The sequence below is a fragment of the Moschus berezovskii genome, chromosome 3 (assembly GCF_049115385.1).
Source record: "Moschus berezovskii isolate FMDL1 chromosome 3, NW_MosBer_1.0, whole genome shotgun sequence".
NCBI classification, from domain to species: Eukaryota; Metazoa; Chordata; class Mammalia; order Artiodactyla; family Moschidae; genus Moschus; species Moschus berezovskii.
In genome coordinates this window covers 123,340,557-123,365,753 of record NC_142462.1, presented here as the reverse complement: position 1 = coordinate 123,365,753, position 25,197 = coordinate 123,340,557, and the positions used below count along the sequence as shown (strand labels likewise).

At 56.6% G+C, this 25,197-nt stretch overlaps 2 protein-coding genes across 2 annotated transcripts; both read left to right on the top strand.

Annotated features, from left to right (window-relative positions):
* The first annotated feature begins 2,784 nt into the window (after positions 1-2,784).
* On the top strand, positions 2,785-5,292 carry H2BK1 (H2B.K variant histone 1). The gene is made up of 2 exons (XM_055420334.1): positions 2,785-2,916; positions 5,056-5,292. The coding sequence occupies exons 1-2, from the start codon at positions 2,785-2,787 to the stop codon at positions 5,290-5,292; spliced, it is 369 nt and encodes a 122-aa protein (XP_055276309.1).
* A 1,810-nt stretch (positions 5,293-7,102) lies between these two features.
* DRC11L (dynein regulatory complex subunit 11 like) lies at positions 7,103-24,627 on the top strand. Its single transcript, XM_055420211.2, has 19 exons — positions 7,103-7,113; positions 7,725-8,052; positions 9,292-9,411; positions 9,694-9,879; positions 12,451-12,522; positions 13,877-14,073; positions 14,656-14,740; positions 15,164-15,289; positions 15,426-15,501; positions 15,828-15,934; positions 19,043-19,126; positions 19,222-19,280; positions 19,979-20,061; positions 20,225-20,332; positions 20,972-21,171; positions 21,622-21,708; positions 21,960-22,137; positions 22,839-23,077; positions 23,485-24,627. The coding sequence occupies exons 1-19, from the start codon at positions 7,103-7,105 to the stop codon at positions 23,590-23,592; spliced, it is 2,454 nt and encodes an 817-aa protein (XP_055276186.2). The 3' UTR covers positions 23,593-24,627.
* Positions 24,628-25,197: the final 570 nt, after the last annotated feature.

The window sequence follows — 25,197 nt, the reverse complement described above, 5'->3', positions numbered from 1 at the left end:
TCCTTCCAATGAACATCCAGGATTGATCTCCTTCAGAGTGGACTGGTTGGATCTCCTTGCAGTCCGAGGGACTCTCAAGAGTCTTCTCCAACACCACAGTTCAAAAGCATCACTTCTCCGGCGATCTTCACAGTCCAACTCTCACATCTGTACATGACCACTGGAAAAACCATAGCCTTGACCAGATGGACCTTTGTTGGCAAAGTAATGTCTCTGCTTTTTAATATGCTATCTAGGTTGCTCGTCCCATCACTTCATGGCGAATAGATGGGGAAACAGTGTCAGACTTTATTTTTTTGGGCTCAAAATCACTGCGGTTGCTGATTGCAGCCATGAAATTAAAAGACGCTTACTCCTTGGAAGGAAAGTTATGAAAAAGGCATAAATCAGGTGCTAAATTGTAACTTAGACTGTAGGCTACACAGGAAGCCTTAAAAGAGAGGGAAGTTTCTCGTGAGTAGCTGCCCAGAAAGCTGGGATCGGTGCTCTGACTTGAAAGGTGAGTAGAGTCTTCTCAGATGACTATGGAGTCCCAGAGCTGCCCTGGGCAGAGGGAACAGGGTATCAGGTGAGTGCCTGAGCTGAGCTCGAGATTCCAAGGCTGGAGTGAGGGACTCTACTCTGACTCTGCCCTCTGACCCCCAGGGGCCTGGCCTGGTTGCTTTGTGCCTCAAGGCGGGGGCCCAGAGAAAACTGGCTTGTCAGTCTGTCCTGAGTGTCTAGAGGCTTGGTTAGGAGGATCATGAGGACAGAGATGAGGAGCCCTTCGGCCAAGGGAGGGCCTGGTTGTGTGAAGAACTGCTGAAGTCTGTCGGGGTCTCCAGGGCAGGGGGATGGGGGCTCTAGGCCTGGAGGAAGGGACGCAGTAGTCTGGTCAGCTTGTCCAGAAAAAAGGCCAGCCTCAACATTTTTTAAAATGTTTACAAAATCCCATAAAATACACATTTCTACAAGTGCCTAAAATCAGTGCCTTAGTTTGGATCAAGAGTCACCCTCCTGCTCCTCCCACCCCTAGCACGCATCCATAGCTGAATGGTGGGAACTGGGGGTATGGGGGCTTGGTGAGGTGGAGGGTGCTCAGGCGCCTACGGCAGGTGATGCTCATTTGGCTCCTCCCCACCTCTTTATTAGGAAAATCCTCTTCTCCCCACAGCCTGGCCTTATCCTGTTGCTCTCTATTTCCTTAACCACAGCATTCAGGGACCTGAAATAGTCACACTGGGTGCAAAGTGAGACCGCCTTCTCTGGAGAAGAGCACCTTTTTCCCCCCTTCCCTCATAGCTCACTTCCACAGGGGCCCCATGTTCACGGAGAGCACCCCATGTTTCTCACTCCGGCTTCCTCCAGTCCGCCTTCCCCAACACCCTCCCTGTCAGGCCCTCCCAGCTGTGGTTCCTGCCGCCTTCACCTGTCTGGGCTCAGGTTCTGCTCCATCTTCTGCCTGCCCGAAAGCACACCCACTGATTTCTTCCTTCCTTTCCTCCCAACCAAGATCTCTCTCCCCAGTTAAATTGTACCCACCCTACCAGGGGCTTCCCAGGTGGCACAGTGGTAAAGAATCAGCCTGCCAATGCAGGAGACGCAAGAGACCTGGGTTTGATCCCTGGGTGGGGAAGATCCCCTGGAGAAGGAAATGGCAACCTGATCCAGTATTCTTGCCTGGAAAATGCTATGGACAGAGGAGCCTGGCAGGCTATAGTCCGTGGGGTCGCAAAGAGTCAGACACAACTGTGCATGCACACACGTCATACCAGACCAGCTTCAAATCCCCATTTATTTCCTGAAGCCAGAGGTTTCTTCTCTCTCTAAATCGTCTATTTCTATAGCCTATCTTTAAATATATATATATATATATATGGAGAGAGAGAGAGAAGTCAGAAAGAGAAAAGCAAATATACTTTAATGCATGTCTATGGAATCTAGAAAAATGGTATAGATGAACCTAGTTGCAGGCAGGAACAGAGCCAAAGGTGTAGAGGAGGCTCGTGTAGACCCAGGGGAGGGGAGAGGGGCGAATTGGGAGACAGCGCTGACATACGTACACCACCACGTGTAAAACAGGCAGCGGCCAAACAACAGGGAGCCCAGCTTGGTGCGCTGTGATGACCTCACTTTTTCTGAACTCAATTTCACACACTTTTTACCCTTTCACCCTTCCCTGATGGTTTCCGGCAAAAGTCTTATCTCTCCAGCTAAACTGTAGGCCCTCGGAGAAGGGGAAGGGGTCTTCCCTGGTGGCTCTGATGGTAAAGAATCCGCCTGCAATGCAGAAGACCCAGGTTTGATCTCTGGGTCAGGAAGATGCCCTGGAGAAGGGCGACCCACTCCAGTGTTCTTGCCTGGAGAATCCCATGGACAGAGGAGCTTGGCGGGCTGCAGTCCCTGGGGTCACAAAGTGAGTGAGTGAATAACACTAGCACTTGGTGGGTGGTGCTGGGGGCCTCCTGTTCCCTCTCCAGCACTCAGCCATCCATGCGCGCGCATGGGTGCTGAGTGAGTGCACGGCCTGAACTCTAACGTGTGTGTTACAAGTATTCTGGGAGACAGAAGGGTGGGGAAGGGGGCCGGTGGAGGCTTATTCAGAGATGGAATCCTGGGGGCGGTGGAGAGGAAGGAGCCATTAGGCTCTTTCAGGATTAACGCAGAGCACGTTCTGAACAGGGTTGGGCCCGGCCCCACCCCTGCGCCCAGGTGCTGGCCCCCAGCCCCTCCAGGTGGACGGGCAGCTGACCTCTTAAAAGTTCGCCCAAGATGTGGGAGGAGGCCGCCAGGAGGACCGGGAGGATGAGCGCCGAGCACGGACAGCTGCAGCAGTCTGGGGGCCGGCGGGGCCGGAGTCCTGGAGACAAGAAGTCCAGAAGGCGCAACCGGCGCAAAGAAACCTACTCCATGTACATCTACAAGGTGCTCAAGCAGGTGAGCGTGGGGGGCCAACATGGGCGTGGGGCGGGGGCTGGCGAAAGCTGGGAAGGGCCTGGATGGAGTTCACTCCCTGCACAGAGGCCCTGTGCCCCCTCCCGTGGGGTCACTCTTCATCTCAGAGGCCCAGGGGGCCGCTCAGTAGTCTGTCCTGCGCCTGTGACGGGCAAGAGGCGATTCAAACATGTTCCCGCCCCGGTCCAGAGGCTACAGGGCTCTGGGGTAGACGAAACAGTCATGTGGGGCCTCAGGTGGGACAGTTTAAGTAAAGAAAGATCACTGGAAAGTGCAGGGCTGACGGTGATCAGGTGTCAAACGTGCTGGTCCAAACAGGAGGGACTAGTTAGCCGTGGCCGGAGCGAGGAGTAGCTCCAGTGAACTGGAAGCTCCAGTGAACTGCGGTCTTGGGGGAGCCCCCCAGGTGGGCGGCGCTCCGTCTTTGATTGGCTGAGGGGTTGGTCTACCTTATAGATAAGGAACCTACGTACAGTACTAAGGGTTCAGCGGGGTGACTGGGTCACGTGACCTGACAGCAGTGGAGGTCACCCCAGCCCCCCAGCCCCGGCCAGCCCTGACTCTGGGTAAGCCCCAACCCTAACCCACACTCAGCCCCCAGCGCACCTGTGAGGACCACCTACTCCTGAGACTCACGCACTGCCACCAAAGGGCACCCAACCGCTATGTCTGAAGGATCCCAGGCCACCTGGCCTCAAACGCTCTGCCCCGCTCAGCAGAGCTGGGCCCGCCCTGGGTCTCCCCCCTTGTGAGACCAGACCCCAGACATGAACCTTGTCTCTGGTCTGAAATCCCATAAGCAGTTTGAGTGACTGGACGGCAGGGGCCTCCAGGAGTGCTCTCACTGGGTGGGCCTGGCACCATGTGGACAGGCCAAAGGGCAGCAGCAGAGAAGACTCCGGGGTCCCGATGAAAGTGGGGTGGGAGTCGGTGTTAGTGAGCCCCCTGCAGCTTAGCCTAGCTTTTCAGCTCCAAAATTGTGAGGGCAGCATTGGGGCAGGACTGGGTTCCCTGAAGAGAGCTGCTGAGCGGGTCCCCCAGGTCAATGGGGGGACCGCTGCCCTGGCCACCTCAAGGGAAGAGGATGTGATGACCAGGGTTCGGCTTAGGTTTCCTGCTGTCAGATCTGCGGCCCCCAGAGGCTGTGCAGAGAGGGAGCGGCCGGGCCAGGAGCCAGGGTGTTCGTTCACCTCCACCACTGGCCTGACGTGTATGTCAGCAGTCACTTCCCTCCCACTCGCAGAGAAATAGGCTTCCTGGGTGGCTCAGATGGTAAAGTGTCTGCCTGCAACTCGGAAGACCCTGGGTCAGGAAGATCCCCTGGAGAAGGAAATGGCAACCCACTCCAGTCCTCTTGCCTCGAAAATCCTATGGACGGAGGAGCCTGGTAGGCTACAGTCCATGGGGTCGTAAAGAGTCGGACGTGACTGAGCGACTTCACTTTACTTTTACTTTTCACAGAGAAATGGTGTCTGCCTGCTCACGTGTTAGGATTGTTATAAGGTCCCTCCCGTTTGTTTTACTAGAGATCACCTAGTTCAAAAAGCTGGTGTGACAGAAGAGGAAGCAGGCTCAGAGGAAAGTGACTCGTCTAAGGTCCCACAGGGACTCACAGGACAGCCCCAGATCGCAGTCTCCTCACTCCCAGTCTGCTGTGGAGAGTGTGTCCCAGGTGCGCCCTTTCTGGAAAATAATCTGGTTAGCGATCTACCAAGTTATGTGCACCAGCCCTCTAGGAACTTCTAGGAATAACCAACTTGCTTGTGCAAGTGTTAAGTGTTCAAAGACAGGTATTTATTATAACACGATGCAATAGCAAAAATTAAAGCACACCCCCTAAATGTCCATGAAGAGAGGGATGGTGATATAAACTATGATGCATCCATGGTACAAAACACTGTGCAAATGCATTAAATGGAAAAAGAAAGGAAAAAAAAAAGAGGCAGCATTCCTTATCTCTTGCAGGTGGAAGAACCTTTTCTTTAACTTGGATATAGTAGTAACCTGTCTGGCCTCTAGAAAGAGGGTGATGAGGCGGCCTTGTGGTCCCCAACTTGGGGGTGGGGCATGTGGCATCAGGCAGAGCCCCCCGTTAATAGACTGCTCCTGCTGCTTCCCCAGGTGCACCCCGACATCGGCATCTCCTCCAAGGCCATGAGCATCATGAACTCGTTCGTGAATGATCTATTTGAACGGCTGGCTGGCGAGGCCGCCCGGCTGGCCCAGTACTCGGGCCGAACCACACTGACATCCCGGGAGGTCCAGACAGCCGTGCGTCTGCTGCTGCCTGGGGAGCTGGCCAAGCACGCCGTGTCCGAGGGCACCAAGGCCGTGACCAAGTACACCAGCTCCAAGTGACCCGGGGCCTGACCGTAATAAAGGCTGCACTGCTCTTCTGTGTTGTGTTGATTTCAAAAAGGGATGCATGGAGGTGAGGTGTGGTGTGGGGCACGGTGTCACTATTTGTCACACCCCCAAGATGGAAGAACACTGACGCATACCTCATACCTCTTAAAACCTGCCTTCTGGGTGGGGCCCACGAGTGACCTGTGACTCTTTGTAAATGTACAGCGGTCTTGTTCTTAGTTGAAATGAGGTCTGGGTTAGAATCCTGAGTCTGCGGCTGGCTTTTTCCATCACGCCCTCTCTGGGCCTGAAATTTGAAGGAGGAGTTCTGTGAGGCCATTTCTAGAAGACTATTATTTTTGTCCTGTGCTGGGCACAGGGGCTACACAGACCTACAAGAGACAAAAATGAAAGGCCCAAACCAGCTTTGAAGTAACCTACTGGGATCTCGAAGATGTTTTTATTTTCCCCTAAGGTTTTCTTCCCCTTAATTTCAGAATAAATTGGTGAGAATGTTTTTGAGACTCCTAACTTTTCTTCCATTTTATTTTGGAAAAAAAAGAAAAAAGCAAAAATAGTACCATAACCACTTGTACATCCCGCACCTAGATTCACTACGTAACACATGACCACATTCTCCTTTTCTCTCTAATTCAGCCTCTGCGGCGGTGGAGTGAATGGCTGGCTTGGATTGTGTGAACAGTCCAAAATCCTTTACGTTCCCTTTGTAACTTCAAGTTCATATATTGAAAAGGCCCGCTGTAACGATGGCTGAACTGTGAGCCAACATACGTCATGCATGTTTCCTCCGCTGTCAAGCCTATGGTGGAGATGCCACGCGATGAGAACTAATTATCCACGCTTTTGTCCCACGGCAGGGAAAAGACTGGCTCAGGAGACCCGGCCTGGAAGCTCAGCCCCTCCCTACTCCCGCTGTGTTTATACTCCTTGCTACTCTAGGCGTGATTCACAGGCCAGCAGTTTCTGTAACACCCTGGGAGCTTGTTAGGAATGCAGAATCCTGGGCCCCAGCTCAGAGTGCAGAAAGGAATCTTCTGCATTTCGGCAAGGTCCTTGGAAGCTCCGGGGACACGTGGATTCCCCTCCCGATCTTCTTTGCCTCGTCTCTTTCCTCCCCTGTCCTTCGCCCCCTGCTTTATATTTATTCAGACGTTCCCCACTCGACACTGAGCTGAAAGCTCACCCCAGCAGACCCGAGCCAGGCTGATATGCTTTGAATTTTCCAAAGAATGTCCTCGTGAGCCTGAAGCAGTGATGGGGAAACCCACAGAGAGCTCAGAAGGAGCCCCCAAACACCACTGAGTCCCACCCACTGCTCCTTGCATTCTTTACACAGGTACAGCTCACTCGAGCCATGCGAACTGAGGTCAGGCCCCAGGGAGACAGGCGTGTTTGTGCTCACTTAAAGGGGGAAGCATGGGGATGTCCCTGGTGATCCAGTGGGTAGGACTCTGCACTTTGATGGCCGTGTGCTCTATAGGGTGATGTCAAACAAAGCCTGTTCTTTCATTTGATCCTCTCAAGGGAAGTAGCTGTGGCTGACCCCATCGTCCGCCCTGGCCAAGGCTTGCTTCAAGGGAGCCCACGCCCTCTGGCATGCCACCTCCGGGGTGTCCTCCGAGATAAGCGTCCCCAGTGATGTACCTGCACCCCCTCCCCTCACAGCCTTAGAACTTTGAGATAATGGGACAGAACTCTTAAAACTGGGCTATTCTGGCTTTGTGGAGCAGAGTCCGGGTAGAACCACAGACTCTGTGGATTCCAGGACAGGCTCACAAAGGGCAGAGTGGCGTTGGTCACCATGTCTGAGGCGTGAGTGAAGGAGGGGAGAACAAGGGCGTGGCGCCTCCCTGGTCCTCGGGCCAGGCCGCTGGGGACAAGGCCGGTGGGAGAGGGGCTTCTGAGGGTGGGCCCCACCTGCACCCCGGACATGCACACAGCCACCCTGGCCGCTCCTGCCTGCGCTCAGGTTTCCCTCGGGTTACTGATTCCAGCACAGTCCCCCCGCACAGCACCCTTCTCTACAGTTCGCCCTCACCCCCGCTTCCAGCCCACCATCCTAGACCATTGCAACACGGCTGGGTGTCCCTCCAGCCTGGAGGGACCAGCCACCGACGCTGAAGGCCCCTCCCTTGGCAGGAGGCCCTCAGGGCAGTGCCCACTCGTCACCTTCCTTGTTCCTCCCTTGTTCCTCGGCTTCTCTAAGCCTCAGGGGGTCTCCCTGGGGCCACCACCTCAGTTCCCTGAAGGCCTCTCCCTTCCCGGAACTCCACCTCGGGGCCATGAGTCTCCTTAGCATCACACCTCCTGGGGCCTCGAGTTCAGGTCTTCAGGCGCCTCAGGGGAGCCCACCCCTCCCCCTGCCGGCCCCCCTCCCTCCCTCTGAGGCTCAGGGCGCCCCCTGCCCCCCCCCCCCCCGCCAGAGCTTACCAGCGCCTCTGGGACTCCTCCCACCTGATCTTGGAAGAGCTGCTGGACCGGGAGCCGCTGCTGGGGGAAGCCGTTTCGGAGCACGAGCGGCCGTCCTTCCAGTACCGGCTCTCCTCGCTCTATCTGTACTACCTGGGGCTGCTGCGCCGCTTCGACACTCTCTACGACCAGACGGTGCAGCCCCAGAAGCGGCGGCTGCTGCGGCGGCTGCTGGACAGCGTGGCCTGCCGCGTGCTGGAGCTCAAAGACGATCTGGTTCGCGCCGACCTGTGTGAGACCCACTGCCTGGATCAAGTGCTGCAGGACTTAAAGCTCACCCCGGTGCGCGGGCTGCTCAAGCCCTGCGCCCACCCCAGCTCGGGGGGCAGGGAGCTGGAGGGAGGGCTAGCCTTGATCTCCCCTTCCTTGTGGAAGCAAACCAAGCCCCAGCCAGCTGGGAGTAGAGGTGGCCTTGACTTTCCTCGGACACCCCAGGCCTCACCTGCAAGGGAAGGTGGTCAGGGCAGATAGGACGATGCGATTTGGGAATTTCAGTTAGGAGGTGCGACTTCCCTGGTGGTCTAGCGGTTGAGAGTCTGCCTGCCAATGCAGGGGACACGGGTTCAATCCCTGGTTTGGGAAGATCCCACGTGCTATGTGGCAGCTGAGCCCATGAGCCACAACAACTGAGCCTTAGAGCCTGACCTCCCCGAGAGAAGCCACCGCAATGAGAAGCCTGTGCGCCCCCAGCTAGAGAGTAACCCTCGCTTGTGGCAACTAAAGAAAACCTGTGTGCAGCAACAAAGACCCAGCACAACCAAAATAAATAAATAAATCTTTAAAAAAAAAAGTAGTTAAGGGTGGCTGGGGAGTCAGGCTGGAAGTTCTGTCTGGCTAGGAGGATCCACGAACCCCATCGCAGGGGATTGCTGGAAAGGGTCCTCTGGAGTCTTGCTCCTCAAAGTGTGGTTCACAGACCAGCAGCGTCAGCATCACATAGGAGTTGTTAGAGATGCAGAATCTCTGGCTGCACCCCAAAACCACTACTCTGCCTCTGCATTTTCACAAGATGCAGCCTTGTGGATGTCTGTGCATCAGCAAGTCCCAGAGCACAGCGCTTCTGCACTGGCCTCCAGCCCGCCCCAAGGTCAGGGCTCCATGTTCCACGTCTAAGGAGGACTCAAAGTTTCCCCAACTAGCTGCCTGAGACCCAGCTGTGGACTTGAAAATACAGACCTTCTCCAGGCCCTGCCATTCTGAGGTGGTTGCCCAGGGAGGGCCTAGGAGCCTGCATTTAAGAACTTGGGTCCCAATTGACTCAGGTATACAGCTAGGACTGAGACCACTGCCCATTACCTACCATGGGCCTTCAGAATTCAACTCTGGCCACATGACAGGGTCAAAGGAAGAGGGGAATGAGTCTTGGGGTGATCTACCCAAAATCTGTACATTTCCCACCCCGGAGCTCTAGGATGGAGAAAGCCAGCCCCAGGGGTGTGCATGCAGCGGAAAGCGGTAATGGGTTGGCCAGAGGGTCTGGAGTTTTATTCCCAAATCTCCTTCTCCCGTGTTGCCCCAAAGGCAGACCTGGAGGTTCCAATTCCCAAGTATTTCGAGCTGGAGCGGTCCAGCATCCTGAAGGAGCGAGAACGCATGCTGGTGGAGCTGCTGTCCAGACTGAAGCCAGAGATCTCAGAGGGGGTGAGTCGGGGAGACACCCCCGCCCTGGAACAGAGCTCCCCGCTTCAGGACGCGGAGGCCCTGTCCTGCCCTTCACCGCCGCAGAGAGCACTCTGGGTGGTCTGGCCCCATCACGGCTGCGCTAAGCTCCTCGTAACCTTCCTGCACCAAGGCAGAGACACACGACTCGGGCGCCTCGCTGCCCTGGGACATACCCCCAGCATGTCTTTGGGGGACTGGTCTCCCAGAAGGAGATGGCAAACCCTCCCTCGTTTCCTCCTCCTTTGCTCCTGCTATGGCCAGAGCTTTCCAATATTAAGCCGGACTGAGGCCATAATCCTACTGCAAAAGGCCGAGCGGGCCAGGCAAGGCAGGCTCCGGGCCACCTTCATGCGGGAGATTCGGAGAGAGGAGGAGCGAGACCGGAAGATTCGGGAGGAAGGTCGGTTCAAGTTCAGTCAGGACGAAGCAGCCATCACCATACAGAAGGTAAAACCCCCCACCCCCTACACCAGGCACCCTGGAGGAAAGTCACCTCCTCCAGGAAGCCTGCCTGGCTCAGCAACTGATGACAGAAATACAGGCGCTTGGATTCTGCTGCCCCACAACTACATGTTAAGCTAGGGACCTTCATCAGTAATAAACATGTATCTTATTTATTGTTTGTTCTCCATCTCCCCCAAAAGACTTGAAGTGGGATGCCATAAAAGCACCCCCAAACAGAAGGATCATTAACATCAGAGGAGAAAGGGAATTCTCTGTCAGTCCAGTGGTGAGGACTCCTCATTCTCACTGCCAATGACCTGAGTTCGATCTCTGTTCAGGGAACTAAAATTCCACAAGCCACATGGTGTGGCCAAAAATTTAAAAAATAACAATAATAAATAAAAATTTAAAACTAGGGGAGAAAGAGACATAATACAGCAGCAGAAAAGGGTAGACGATCATCCCCAAAACTTGTAAGACGGTGAAAAATGAGTCACAGAAGCTTTTCTGGCCTACTATATCCTTCTGCTTTTCTGTCTATTCGTTCTATGAATTTTTGAGAGTTTGATATTGAAAGGAGTGAAGTGAAGTCGCTCAGTCGTGTCCGACTCTTTGCTACCCCATGGACTGTAGCCCACCAGGCTCCTCCGTCCATGGAATCTTCCAGGCAAGGATCCTGGAGTGAGTTGCCATTTCCTTCTCCAGGGGATGTTCCCGACCCAGGGATTGAACCCGGGTCTCCTGCACTGCAGGTAGACACTTTACCGTCTGAGCCACCAGGGAAGCTCCAGCTAAAAATCTTAGTTTATCTACTTAAAAAAAATAGTTGTAACGTGTAGTGGAACCATATGTAACTCTTCTGTAATTCCCAAGTCTCCTGTAAATGTCATCATTCTGTCATAACTGAAAAAATAAAAAAGAAAGGCAAAGAAATGAGTCACTGAATTGTAGCCTGAGCCTCCGGGTAGCTGAGGCAAGAGGAAGCATGATGAGGAACATGGAGTCTGAGAACTGATGACTCCAGGTGTCTTCGGGGTCTGGGCTGCCCGAGGTCACCCCTTCATCACACCAGCTCCCACCTCACTACAGAACAGCCAGCTCCATCTCTAGATCCCCACCTGCTGCCCCACTGTCCCGGCAGGTGTGCCTCTCTGTCTCCTGGCAGCCCTGCAGATCTGCCCCCAGGTGCTGCTAAGCCGGCTCACCAGCTTGATAAGATGGGAGGTGCCCTAGAGAATGCCAGGGCAGGAAGGCCCAGGACTGCTGACCTGGGGCTGCTGGAGCTTTCTCTCTTGAGTCGGGTTCTCTCCCATCTTCTATCAAGTCCCAGAGCCTCAAAAACTTCTGTTTTCCAGCCTAATACAGGAGACTTAAGACTTCATCCCCCAAATCCAGAGCAAACCAGCCAACTAGCAGACAGCAGCCTTGAGAACAGATGTCCTCTCCAACCGAGATAGATTTTCAGATTGCAAATGAGGGGACTCCGGCTGGGGTGCTGTGCATCCTGTAGCCAGGTCTGGCTGCCCCATGGGTGAACAGGGGGTCTTCGCCCTTGGGGCTCGCTGAAACAAGCCTTTGGAGAAGGAGGGTCAGCCCCAAAGCTGGAGCATCCTCCCCCAGCCCGAAAGTCAAAGCGAGTCCTTTCGTCCCTGTCTCCAGACATCGAGGGTACGGAAACACTGCATCCCAGGTCCCAGGTTCCCCACTGCCCTCATCAGAGGGGAGACTGTGTGAGGCCCTTAGTTATCAGGGGCCTTTCCTGTGCTCATCATGGGAGCAGGAAGACAAAACCTGGACAGGAGCCCCCACCGAGGCTCTGTCTCAGTCACACGGCCGGAGAGGCACTGGCCCTGCCTCCCTCTATGCTCCTCCCCAGGGCACTGGGTTGTCCATGGGCCCAAGAGGAGCTGGGAGAGGAGCCCTGGGTGAGGAGTCAGGGAACCGAGCCTTGGTCTCGGCTCTGCGCCGAATGGCCCTGGGACCTGAGAGAGGCCATGTCCTCTGGCCTCAGTGTCCTTGTAACATGTAGGAGTTAATTAGGGGGGCTGCATGGTCTCAACAGCACGCAGGCCTATGGGCCTGGATGGAAGCAAGCATTTGCTCCAGATTCTGTAAGTATGCTGAGAAGTGAGAGTTGGGAGGGCTTCTCGGAGGAGGTGGAGTCTGAACTCTGATTTGTGCCTTAAAAGACACAGCAGGTTAAGGACTTCCCTTGTGGTCCGTTGGCTAAGACTCTGCACTCCCAATGCAAGAGGAGCAGGTTTGATCCCCTGTTGGGGAACTAGATCCCACATGCTGCAACTAAGAGTTCACGTGCCGCAACTAAGAAAATAAATAAATATTTTTAAAGGCAGGTTAGAAGGTGGAGATGAGACAGAGGGAATTCCTGGGGGGGCTCTGAGAGTGCCGGGCGTCTGGGTGCAGACCGGCCCCACCCTGTCTGGGCTATCTCTGCTCAGGTGTCAGTGGCCAGTGAGCTGTATCCTAGAGGTGCCCTCCCCAGAGCTCTGCCTCCTACCCGGCATCCCAGCAGAAAGGCAGTGTGGGGAGTGTCCTGGCCCATGTGTCCCCCAGGTGTGGAAGGGTTACCTGCAGAGGAAACGCACTCAGCAGGACCGGCGAACCGAGATGGATTTCATCGGCATGGTGAGCGTCCTGCCCCCAGCCCTGAGCACACCTCCCTCCTCCGAGGGTTGGGGGGTTCTGGGGACCCTGGTGGAGGGTCACCACAAAGCCACTGCCGAGCCACGTCCCTTCCCGCTCCCCCCCTTCCCTAGAGTCCTTTGGAAGGAAGTCATACATGGGGTGGGGTGAGGGACGGTGGCTCAGAGCGTCCTGTCCCCTGGCCCTTGATGGAGCTGGCAGGAGAGGCTGCAGAGGGTGGGCCCCGCAGTGGCACAAGGCCAGTTCCCAGGGCCAGTGGGTTTCCTGCAGCCTCTGGGAGAAGCACGTGGGGGGCCCAGTTGGGGTGAGGACACACCCCCCTTCACCCCAGAGCCTTTTGTGGGGGGCACAGACCCACCACTCGCTCTGGGATCCCCGACTCCGTCCTCTCCTCTGCCCTGCAGGCAGAATGGCTAAGTGTGAACTAGGAGACAGAGGCATGGATGTGCAAGCTGAGGGTGGGGGCGGGGAGCATGGGCGGTAAGGGGTGAGGGTGCAGGAGGGGAAGACAGACCCGAGCCCTCTGCTCCGCGGTGGTCGGGCCCCAGCTGGTCTCTACTGACTTAGGACAGGGAGCCACCGCAGGGGTGAGGGTCCGTGATCCCTGGGAGGGCGCTAGGCTCTGGGCAGAGCCACAAAAACCTGGCCTATAAGGGGAGATTGGAGGAGGGACTGGGAGGGGGTGCTGGGGTTGGAGGCAGAAGGACTGGAGACTAGGGCTGGGATGGCTGCTCCAGGGAGGCTGGGGGCTTCAGAAGGAGGGAGGGACCGGGCAGCCCCACATGGGAGAGGAGGTCTGAGCTCGCTGATGACCGGGGTAGCTGGACCCCAGGAGGCCAGGGCCAGGTCGAGTCTTGGTGGGGCGGGGGGGGGGGGCCTGGGGGGTGGGCAGAGGGCCATGGCACGATTGGTGGGTGAGGAATGAGCCCGGCCGCCCGGGCCCATCAACAGTGTGAGCTCAGCGTTTTCAGTAATTGTCTCTGCGCAGAGTGATATTTAAAATACATTTGGGAGCCAATGAGGCGGGAAAGTGGCTGCGGAGCGGCTGCCAACACGGGCGCTGGGTGTGGGGGTGGGGCTGGGGCCGGAGGCTGGGGGGGGCGCGGGTGCTGGGGGAGCGGCGGGGGTGGGGGCCAGCCCGGATGCCTCTAGCAAACTCATTATCAGGGTAATTTACACAGACGAGTTTCAGGCTCCAAACACAATTTCTCCTGATGCAGGCAAGCCCGGTTGTTCCAGGTGGGTGTGCGCGCGCGGGGCTGTGTGCAGGGATGGGGGGTGCTGGGGCACCCCACTCCCACCCCTGAGCCGCTTGCCTCCCCGTCCATGTCCCCAGCTCCCCTCCGCTAGCCCGGCGGAACCTGTGGCCCAGGCCAGCCTTGGAGCGGATGTGCGCAGGCTCTGGCAGACCGAGAAGGAGGAAGAGTTCCAGCTGGCCGTGGTGAAGGCCCATGAACACCTCAGGGAGGTGGAGGGGCCCGACATGAAGGAGAAGATGAAGGAGCAGATCCGACAGTGGTTCATCGAGTGCCAGTCAGTGTTCCCAGCCTCTGTGGACCCGCCCCCTCCCCCACCGGGAACCCCCCCTCACCCCACCCCAGCTTACCCCCCAACCCCTGACATGCTGCTGACACGTTGGGTGTAAACTCGGGGCCCCCAGCCTGCGGGAACAGCTCCACACGTGACTTCCTGCTTCCCCAGACGGTAGAGAAAATGCCAGAATAAGATGGGAAAGTGTCCAGGGACACCCCCTCCCTGGTCTCCCTACTCTGTTCTGTAACGATCCACTCCCTGCCCCCATCTTCCTTGTCCTTCATCTTTCTCCCTCGTCCTCTCCATCCGTCCACCCCTCCGTCCATCCACTCACCCATCTATCTACCCAACCATCACCCATTTATCCTTCTGTTCCTCCGCCCATCTGTACATCCATCCATCCATCATCATGCATCCGTCCACCCACCCATCCATCCACCCATCCACCCACCCATCCTTCCATCCACCCACCCATCCTTCCATCCATCCACCCATCTGTCCATCCATCCATGCATCCATCCACCCACCCATCCACCCATCCTTCCATCCATCCATCTCTCTGATCATCTTATGTCCATTTAGTGCCCTCACCGGCCGATTCCCTGATTATCCAGATGAGTCTTTAGGTGGATCCTCCCTGATCTTTGCAGACAAGACTCCAGAACAGGTACCCTGGAGGTGGGAATAGAGGCCTTTCTGTGTTAGGTGGAATCTGAGGTTAGAGAGAGTAACCCTTGTGTCAGCTGAGGGTGGTGGGGGCTGGGGGAGAGGACACAGATGCGGTAAAGGAGGGGGCCCCCAGAAGGAGCTGGAGAAGGCCCCCTTGGTCAGAGAGAGGCAACGTGTCTGATGATTGCACTGTGACTCCAGCTTCCCACCTCCATGGAGACCCCCGGGGAGGGCAGCTGCTCTGAGCAAGCACCCACCTGCTCAACTGAGCCCCCTTCTTCCTGGACCTCAGCACCTGGATCCCACCAGTGATGCGAGGCCTTGGGAATCCTGGGTCCTCCCCTAGCTCAGGCCCCGGGGTTCTCTGGCTCGTATCAACCTCCTCAGTCTTCCCCGAAGCATCTTCCTGTGTCTGTCACAGGTGAGGATGGAGCTGGAGGGGCAGGTCCAGGAGAACAAACAAAAGGAACAAGAGAAAAGTAAGGAGAAAGAAAAGGAGGAAAAAGAGAAAAAGAAGAAGCAGAAGGGAGGAAAGACCAAGAAGGGAGTAAGGCACCGCCTGGAGCTGCAACCAAGGGGGCGGGGTGCGGAGTCTTAGAGAGTTCCTGGCGGGAGGCGGGTCTGGGAGGATCAGGCCCAGACGCGGAGGTGAGGGCTTCTAGCGGAGGATGTCTCTGTTCTAGGAAGCAGACACAATGCTTAGAGCGCTGCCTTCCAAATCCATCCCTGCGATTAACGCCGGCCACAAGGAGTACACAAGTGAGAGCAGAGGGGGTCAGGCCTGTGGGGTCTTGGGGTGACCTTGGTCCCCAGGAGAGTGGGCCCGTGCCATGTGTGGGGGGCGTGGGGACGTGGAAGTGACGGCCGAGGGGTGTGAGGTGTGCTCCCTGGGCTTTGGGTATGAATCCTTTGGCCACAGACCTTGGGATCAGGCCTCGATCTACGGTCCGGGTGGAAGTGCCAGGCAGCTTGGTGAGAGGAGAGCTGGGCCAGTGTGCGTGCGTGCATGTGTGAGCTTCTGTGTGCTTGTGGGTGTGAGTGTGTGTGGGCATCTGGATCCCAGACACACGCCTCTGCACTGGCAGATCTGTGGAAGAACCGGTTTGACAGCCTCTTTCCCAGCCAGAGTTTTGACTCTGAGACCCTCAAGATGGAACAGAGGAAAGACGTGGAACAGGAGATCCGGATACAGGTGAGCGTCCCTGTGGGCCCCCAAGGATCAGGCTCCATTCTTGCTGCCCACCAGCCTCCGGCCCGCCAGCCTCTGTAGCACCCTGCATGTAGGCACCGCCTGCCCTACGTAGTCCTGGCTCCCTCTGGGTGCATCTTGGTCCCCGGGGTCCTCTGCACAGCCCTGAGGGTGGGGACGCGAGGGGCTCTGTGCCAGGGTCACACCCACCATCCTCTGCCCACCCTGTGTCACCCACCATGGGAGCACTGGATCACACAATCCAACAACGCGTGAGGCAGGCGCCTTGATTTTCTTGACATCACGTGTGAGGAAACTGAGGCTGAGAGGTCACAGAATTGCTCAAGGTCACGCAGACTTTAATTTGTTTGGCCACACTGGATCTTAGTTGTGGCCCCTGAGACGTTTCATTGCAGCACGTGGACTCTTTAGTTGTGGGTGGGGGGTCAGTAGTTGTGGGGCACAGCTTAATTGCTCCGTGGCATGCGGGATCTTCGTTCTCTGATCAGGGATTGAACCTGCGTCCTCTGCATTGCAAGACAGATTCTTAGCCATGGGACCAGCAGGAAAGTCCCCTGTGCAGACTTTAAACAGTGGATCTGGGGCTTGAGCTTAAGGCAAGGGAGAAAACGAAAGAGATACCCATCTGAATGCAGAGTCCAAAGAATAGCAAGGAGAGATAAGAAAGCCTTCCTCAGTGAACAATGCAAAGAAATATAGGAAAACAATAGAATGGGAAAGACTAGAGATCTCTTCAAGAAAATCAGAGCTACCAAGAGAACATTTCATGCAGAGATGGGCACAATAAAGGACAGAAATGGTGTGGACCTAACAGAAGCAGAAGAGATTAAGAAGAGGTGGCAAGAATACATAGAAGAACCATGCCAAAAAAGATCTTCATGACCCAGATAACCACGATGGTGTGATCACTCACCTTGAGCCAGACATCCTGGAATGCGAACTCAAGTGGGCCTTAAGAAGCATCACTACAAGCAAAGCTAGTGGAGGTGATGGAATTTCAGTTGAGCTACTTCAAATCCTAAAAGATGATGCTGTGAAAGTGCTGCACTCAATATGCCAGCAAATTTGGAAAACTCAGCAGTGGCCACAAGACTGGAAAAGATCAGTTTTCATTCAATCCCAAAGAAAGGCAATGCCAAAGAATGCTCAAACTACCACAAATTGCACTCATCTCACACACTAGCAAAGTAATGCTCAAAATTCTCCAAGCCAGGCTTCAACAGTATGTGAACTATGAACTTCTAGATGTTCAAGCTGGATTTAGAAAAACCAGAGATTAAATTGCCAACATCCAGTGGATCTTTGAAAAAGCAAGAGTTCCAGAAAAACATCTACTTTTGCTTTATTGACTACGCCAAAGCCTTTGACTGTGTGGATCACAACAAACTGTGGAAAATTCTGAAAGAGGTGGGAATACCAGGCCATCTGACCTACCTCCTGAGAAATCTGTATGCAGGTCAAGAAGCAACAGTTAGAACTGGACATGGAAGAACAGACTGGTTCCAAATAGGAAAAGGAATACGTCAAGGCTGTATATAGTCATGCTGGTTATCTAACTTATATGCAGAGTACATCATGAGAAATGTAGGAATGGATGAAGCACAAGCTGTAATCAAGATTGCTGGGAGAAATATCAGTAACCTCAGACATGCAGATGACACCACCCTTATGGCAGAAGGTGAAGAGGAAATAAACAGACTCTTGATGAAAGTGAAAGAGGGGAGTGAAAAAGTTGGCTTAAAACTCAACATTCAGAAAACTGAGATCATGGCATCTGGTCCCATCACTTCATACAAATAGATGGGGAAACAATGGAAACAGTGAGAGACTTTATTTTCTTGGGCTCCAAAATCACTGCAGATGGTGACCGCAGCCATGAAATTAAAAGACACTCCTTGGAAGAAAAGTTATGACCAACCTAGATAGCATATTAAAAAGCAGAGACATTACTTTGCCAACAAAGGTCCGTCTAGTCAAGGCTATGGTTTTTCCAGTGAAGAAAGCTGAGCACCAAAGAATTGATGCTTTTGAACTGTGGTGTTGGAGAAGACTCTTGAGAGTCCCTTGGACTGCAAAGAGGTCCAACCAGTCTATCCTAAAGGAGATCAGTCCTGGATGTTCATTGGAAGGACTGATGCTAAAGCTGAAACTTCAATACTTTGGCCACCTCATGCGAAGAGTTGACTCATTGGAAAAGACCCTGATGCTGGGAGGGATTGGGGGCAGGGGGAGAAGGGGATGACAGAGGATGAGATGGCTGGATGGCATCACCGACTCAATGGACATGAGTTTGAGTGAACTCCGGCAGTTGGTGATGGACAGGGAGGCCTGGTGTGCTGCGATTCATGGGGTCACAAAGAGTCGGACACGACTGATCAACTGAACTGAACTGTCAAAGCTATTGTTTTTCCACTAGTCATGTATGGATGTGAGAGTTGGACTATAAAGAAAGCTGAGCGTTGAAGAACTTATGCTTTTGAACTGTGGTGTTGGAGAAGACTCTTGAGAGTCCCTTGGAATGCAAGGAGTTCCAACCAGTCCATCCTAACGGAAATCAGTCCTGAATGTTCATTGGAAGGACTGATGCTAAAGCTGAAGCTCCAATACTTTGGCCACCTGATGGGAAGAACTGACTCATTTGAAAAGACCCTGATGCTGGGAAAGATTGAAGGTGGGAAGAGAAGGGAATGACAGAGGATGAGATGGTTGGATGGCATCACTGACTTGAGGACATGAGTTTGGGTAAGCTCTGGGAGCTGGTGATGGACAGGGAGGCTTGGTGTGCTACAGTCCATGGGGTTGCAAAGAGTTGGACATGACTGAACTGAACTGAACTGAACTGGGGCTTGAACTGAAAGCTGACTGGCTCCATTCTTGGAGCTTCTGCCCACGAGAATGCCAGGCTCAAGCGTGAGTGAGGTGTGGGTCAGGGTTGGGACATTCCGAAAGAACCCTCCACCCCTACCAGCTGCCATCACTGGGCTGGGCTGGGTCTTCCCTGAGGGCCCCCTGACCCCAGCTCCACCCTCAGCCTCCTACCTGTCCTCCCCAAGCCCTGGTCACCCCATCACACCCCCTGCTGACCCCCAGGTGGATGATCTGATGCGTCAGGAGCTGAAGAACCTGAGGCTGGCCGTGGACAGGGAGGAGACAAGACCCATGAAGCCTCTGAAGGCAAGACGAGGGGCCGGGGCTAGAACAAGGCAGGGCACTCCGGTGGGGGAGGCAAGGAACGGAAGACCACTGCCTGTGTGTTTGCTTTCTACCAGAAGAAGGCAGGCAAGAAACCCGGGAAGAAGAAGAAGGAAAAAGACCTGACAGCAGACAGGTAGCAGAGCCCGACCTCACTGGGGTGGAGCGAGCCCTCATCCGGGACAGATCTGCCTTCAGGGCCCGGTTCTGTGGCTGTGTGACCTGGGGGAGTCACTTAACCTCTCTGAGCCCCCATCCTCCTTAACCTGCCCCGCCCAAATCCCAGGAGAGCCGGGAGGATGAACTCCAGCTCAAGAAAGGGCTTTGAAAGTGGAGACTCAGGATGGGCTGTGAGTGGAGCGTTGTTCCAAACACTCCCTGCCTTCTGTGTCTCCTTCCTCCCTCACTTCCCCACCACCCCTGGGCATCCCACTCTGGGGCTTTGGGGGCCTTGCCAGGGGTCCCTTTCTACTCACTCCCCTGGTGATGCGAGCACACTGGTGCCAGCTGCGTTCCTGGCCAGCCCTGCCAGAGAACGGGTACGTCTTCCATGGGGTTTCTAGGAAGAGGCCGTGTGTCACCCACGTTGGGTCTCAGAGGGTGCTGGTCCTTCTCACACGCCACTCAAACCCCAGGGCACCTGGCTGGGGCACGCTGCCGTCTGGGCCAGCGGGCCAGCGTCGTACCTTCCAATGCTGCCTGACTGCAGGAGTGTGGACAGGGCACCACTGGGGAGTCCCCCTTGGCCCCCCAGTCCTGCCTGTAGCACTGCCCCCACCAATCTGTGTCCCTTTGCCTTTGTCCTGGGCGCCCCCCTGTGCCATCCTCTGCCAGGCCTATGGACTCCCTGTTTGAAGAGCTCATCATCTTAGGCCTTCTAAAGAAGAGCGAGACAGTGCCCTTGAAAGACTACATTGGTGAGACCTCCCCCGAGCGCCTGCTCCAGGGCTGGACCCAGGAGTGGTTCCCCTGGCCATGGCCATCCCCGAAGCCGACTGCCAGCCCCACCGTGACCCCTCTCCCCGCGTGCACTGCCCCAGCGGGGCCCACTCTCCAGCTGCACCCCCCTCCCATCCCCAGGTGAATGCCTCTATCTCGGATCGGCCCTGAACTTGGCAAACAAGCTGCCTATGCCCTCCCTGGCTGACATCCGGCAGAACATGGCCTTGTACGGGATTCTGCGCCTTGGTGAGAGGCCTGGCAGGGAGGCAGGCCCTGGGGCAGTGGGGCTGAGGGGCGGGTGGCCGAGGCAGGCGGATCTGTCCTGGGCTTTGGACAGGGGTCAGGCTCCCCCCGTGCCTTCCTCAGGGCCCCCCCGGAGGTCGCACCCTGAAGCCAGGCAGGCCCTCGACCTGCTGAGGACCCCACATTTGCAGCCCCTCCCTCAGTCCCGAGCATCTCCCCTAGTCTGTCCTGTTCCCAGAAGACCAGCCCCCTACCCCCTGAAACAAACCAGAGGCCAGATCTTTCTGAAGGGCTTTTTCACATGCCCTTTAATTCCATCCCTTCAAAATCCAGGCGTGGAAACAGGTGGGATGGAAAGAAGAAGGGCACTGGGAGTAGGGAGGCTCTCTTCTGAACCCCGCTCTCTCCCCCCCTGCCCACCCCCCATCCCATGGAGCCCTTTGGAATTAGGTTTGCTAAACCATTAGGCTCCATCCAGGCTGCCTCCCCCCGGGGGCACTGCCCAGGCCCTGGGGCAGAAGAGTGCAGCCTGACCTGACCCTTGTCTTGCCCAGCCTGGGTCCCCTGGCTTCCCCTGACTCAATGTCTCCACCTCCGGCCCCCTGCTGGCCCCTAGCCACCCCCCTCGGTCTTCTCTCTCAGGCTCCCCAGCTATACACTCCATGGCTCCCATCATCCGCTCCATCCTCCTGGTGGGCCCCTCCGGTATGGGCAAGAAAATGCTGGTCAAGGCCGTCTGCACAGAAACCGGTGCCAACCTTTTCGACCTGTCGCCAGAGAACCTGCAGGGCAAATACCCTGGCAAGACTGGCGTGCAGATGCTGTTGCACGTGGTCTTTAAGGTCTGGGAGTCTCCCGATGACATTGCGAGTTCTCAGACTGTGACAACAGGGCCGGGTGGGCTCGGCAGGGCGGTTGGGGGTCACCCAGCTGCGGTGTCATTTCAGGAGCTGGTGAGGTTTCCCTACCAGTCAGTCCCTGCTGGGAACTTGTGAATTTCCCAAGCCCCAGTGATGGGAGGAGGTGGGAAGGAAGTGGGAGGCAGGGTAGTTTCTTCTCTTGGCAGAGATGAAGCTGAATACATAGCCCCCCTGCACCACCACCCCCCCCAGGGAGGGCAGGGACTCTGGTGTGATGGGTGTTGGAAAGGAGCAGAGGTGGGCCTGGCAGGATGTGGGAACGAAGCTGGCCACTGACCGAGGACAGCCCTGACCCTGGGTTCGACCAGATGGGGAGGGGGACCCTTCCCCAAGGACATCTAACCTTGGGCTTCTGTTCTCTGATGTGTCCAGGTGGCTCGGTACCTACAGCCCTCTGTGATCTGGATTGGGAATGCGGAGAAGACTTTCTACAAGCGGGTCCCTAAAGAGGAGGAGGAGGTGGGCACAGCCTGTAGGCAGGGCTGGCAGGCGTGGGTGTGTTCACGTCACTCCAGACCTCACCCACCATGCGGCCTCGGACGAGTCCTCCTCCTACCTTACTTCCTTATCCTTAAAGAGGGACCGAAGGCCCCTCCTGTCTGCCCCCCACCCCACCGCGGTCCTTGTGAGGCTGAGCTCTGAGAATTAGCAGCCAGGACGACGTCCCTGTTCCACCCCCCACCCCGCCCTCCCCACCATCCCGGGAACAGATGGACCCGAAGCGAATAAAGAAGGACCTCAGCAAGGCCCTGCGGCTGCTGAGTCCCGGGGACCGCGTGATGCTGATCGGGACCACTGACCGGCCACAGGCGGCCGAGATGAGGGGCCTTTGCCGCACCTATGAGCGCATCCTGTTGCTGCCCCGGCCTGATTATGCGTCTCGCTATGGTGAGGCCCCTTGTGACCCCGTGGACTGCAGCCCGCCAGGCTCCTCTGCCCGTGGGATTCTCCAGGCCAGGATGCGGGAGTGGGTAGCCCCAGGGGGTCTTCCCAACCCAGGTCTTCCGTGGTGGCTCAGGTGGTAAAAGAATCTGCCTGCAATGCAGGAGATGCAGGTTCGATCCCTGGGTCGGGAAGATTCCCCTGGAGAAGGGACTGGCAGCCCACTCCAGTATTCTTGCCTGGAGAATCCCACGGACCGAGGAGCCTGGCGGGCTACAGTCCATGGGGTCGCACAGAGTCGGATACGACAGAGCGACTAACCCTTTTTCGCTTTTTTCATGGTGAGGCTGGGGAATGTGGGGTCAGGTCAGAGAGGGCGTCGAGGGACCGCCCTTGCCAGAGCTCCCCGCTTCCCCCGGCGGCCCCTGCTCTGAGTCCTGAGCTCCACTCCAGGTGCTCTGGAGGGACCACTAGACAAGCCGCCCTGGGGCCGGGGCCTGGGGTACCTGTGTAGACGTGGGCAGGCCGCTCAAGTCCTCGGAGTCTCACTTGCCGTGTTAAGTGGGGAGAAAGATCCTTACCTCCCTGGGAGGAGGGGCGCTGCTGGACGCCGGGCGGCCCTCTGGAAGCATAGAGCTCCTCTGTAGACACGGAGGCGCCCACTGCCTCTCCCTGCCCCGTGTCCCCCCACCCCCAACTGCACGCAGTGCTCTGGAGACATATGATCGAGGCCCAGGGAGTCCAGGGGACCCAGCACTTGGACATCAGTGCCCTGGCCAAGGTATCCGATGGCTACACGGCTGGCTGCATCCTCCAAGCCATTCAGGCAGTGCTGACTGAGCGGCGGCTCCTGCAGTTGTCCAAGCAGCCTGTCCTGACCTCAGAGTTCCTGGGGCCCCTGGCGAAGCTGGACCCAGTGTACAGGGAGGAGGAGGAGTCCCTGAAGGTGAGGCCTTTGGGGGGGGGCAGGACCAACGTTAGTGGGGGAGCCAGCCCTCTGAAGTCCCCCCAGGCCCATAGCGCACTTTGGACCCCTCTGTCTGCTCCCTACGGGGCTCAGAAGGGAAGGACTCGTGGGCAGGGCCAGCTGGGCACCCGCAGCCACTGACCCCGGGGATGGCCGGGGGAGGACCAGGGGCTGTAGGGCAGGGGAGGAGGCCTCTCGCCCCTGACCGTGGCCCAGAGTATCCGGTGGCAAGCAAGGGAAACCAGGGCTCTGACAGGAACCCTAGGACCCCAGAGGAGAGCAGAGGACCTGCTCGTGGAGATCACAGATCCATCGGAAGGGAAGGGTGAGGTCAGCCAGCAGAACCGAGGGTCTGACCCATCGCCTTCACCCTTCCTGCAACCCAGGACTGGTACTTCAAGACCCCGCTGGGCAAGAAGAGGATGAAGCTTCTCAAGGACCAGGACGCTGCTGAGGAAGCTAAGTTGGCAAAGGAGAAGAAGAAGAGGAAGTGATGCTGAGGCTGGGGTGTCTGAGATTAGGAACAAGATGGGTGGGGCCCCACAGGCCAGGAGGGGACCGGAGAAGGGCAGAGGTATAAACGGCCGGACAGCTAGGGGACCTGCTCCCTTTGTTCATTTCCATGCTTCCCGCCCCTTGCTCTGTGCCCCTGCCCGGCTCAGCCTTGCTCCACCTCGCACCCACCCCTGGCCCCGCCGCTCATACGCCAGCTCCGCTCTGGTTCCCAGGCCCCTCTGACCCCACCTGGTGTCTTCACCTGCTGTCATTTCCCTGCCCTGGCTCCCCAGCCCTCTCCCTCCCTGAGGTGTTCGTGTGTGCGTGCTCAGTCGCTTGGGTCGTGTCCGACCCTTTGTGACTGCGTGGACTGGAGCCCGCCAGGCTCCCCTGTCCACGGGATTCTCCAGGCAAGAATATACTGGAGTGGGTTGCTCCGGGGACTCCTCCTGACCCAGGGATTGAACCTGCATCTCTAATGTCTCCTGCATTGGCAGGCAAGCCCTTTAGTACTAGTGCCATCTGGGAAGCCAGAGGTGTTTAAGGGAGAAAAATAGGATAAGAAGGAGAAAAAGGTCTACAGAAAGGATAGAAGAAAAAAAAAAAAAAAAAAGCCGGAGCATGGGACCAGCAGACCCGGCTGTAACCTGAGTGGTCTTGCATGGTCCTTTCCTGTCTCTGGGCCTCAGTTTCCTTCTTCAGTGAAGTGAGGAGAGGTTGGATCTCCAAGGCCCCTTTTATTCTAGGGTTTATTTCTACAAGAGTGTCTCTGGGGCAGCAGTGGATCGGAGTAGGGGCAAGAGGAGACGGTTCTAGGGGAAAAGGTGATATGGAAAGGCAGGCCCCCGTGGGCAGGGCGAGGGCTGTGGGCAGACCCAGCATCTTCGCTGAGGGGTCTCCGCTGTTCTTCTGTACACCACCCCTCCCATTCCCACCTGCCAGAGCTCTGCACTCCTTCCTATGACCCTCGGTGGCAGGGGTGGGGGATGAAAGGGACACAGCCTCCTGCCCCTGGCGGAAGGCCACCCATGGGCTTCAAGGGGGACCCTAGGGAGCTCGGGATGACCATGCCGCCGAGCAGTGGGAGCCCCAGGGTGATCGCCAAGAAAGCTGTGTAAGGATCGTGTGAATAAAGGTCAAAGCTCATGGCCCGTGTCTTGAGAGCCAAGGGAGGGACCGGCCCAAGAGGGCCCTGTGCTGGGCAGGGGGCCCCCCGGGGGGCTGGTTTCGAGTTCCTTTCTTCCTTCTCCCCTTTTCATCTCCCCCAGGGGAAGTGGTCTCTTTATCCTAAGGTACCCCCAATGGACAGAGTACTTCCTCCTCAATTTCCAGGTAGCGATGGCACGGGAGACCCCCGGAGTCACCCAGGGAGATGGGGGTCAGCGCCAAGCTGGGCTGTGCGCGGGCTGAGTCCTCTGTCCCCAGCGCAGAGCACTCATGGTGGGGATTCCTCTCAGAGGGGGAGGTGTTCTCTGCCATTTGCTGGAGACCCCTAGCTTGCATTTGGGAGCGAGAAGGTACAGGGGTAGTTGGTGACATTCGGAAGGCAGGGGCCCCTCTCACCCTCCCTCTGGAGTCAGAGCCTGGGCTGCTGGAGGCTGGCA

Excerpts from the sequence above, each read along its gene's own strand:
- H2BK1 (XM_055420334.1), top strand. The coding sequence starts at position 2,785 with ATGAGCGCCGAGCACGGACAGCTGCAGCAGTCTGGGGGCCGGCGGGGC. Across the intron at positions 2,917-5,055 it reads TCTACAAGGTGCTCAAGCAG|GTGCACCCCGACATCGGCAT; the intron begins GTGAGCGTGGGG and ends CTGCTTCCCCAG.
- DRC11L (XM_055420211.2), top strand. Across the intron at positions 9,412-9,693 it reads AGCCAGAGATCTCAGAGGGG|AGCTTTCCAATATTAAGCCG; the intron begins GTGAGTCGGGGA and ends TGCTATGGCCAG. Across the intron at positions 23,078-23,484 it reads AGGAGGAGGAGTCCCTGAAG|GACTGGTACTTCAAGACCCC; the intron begins GTGAGGCCTTTG and ends CCTGCAACCCAG.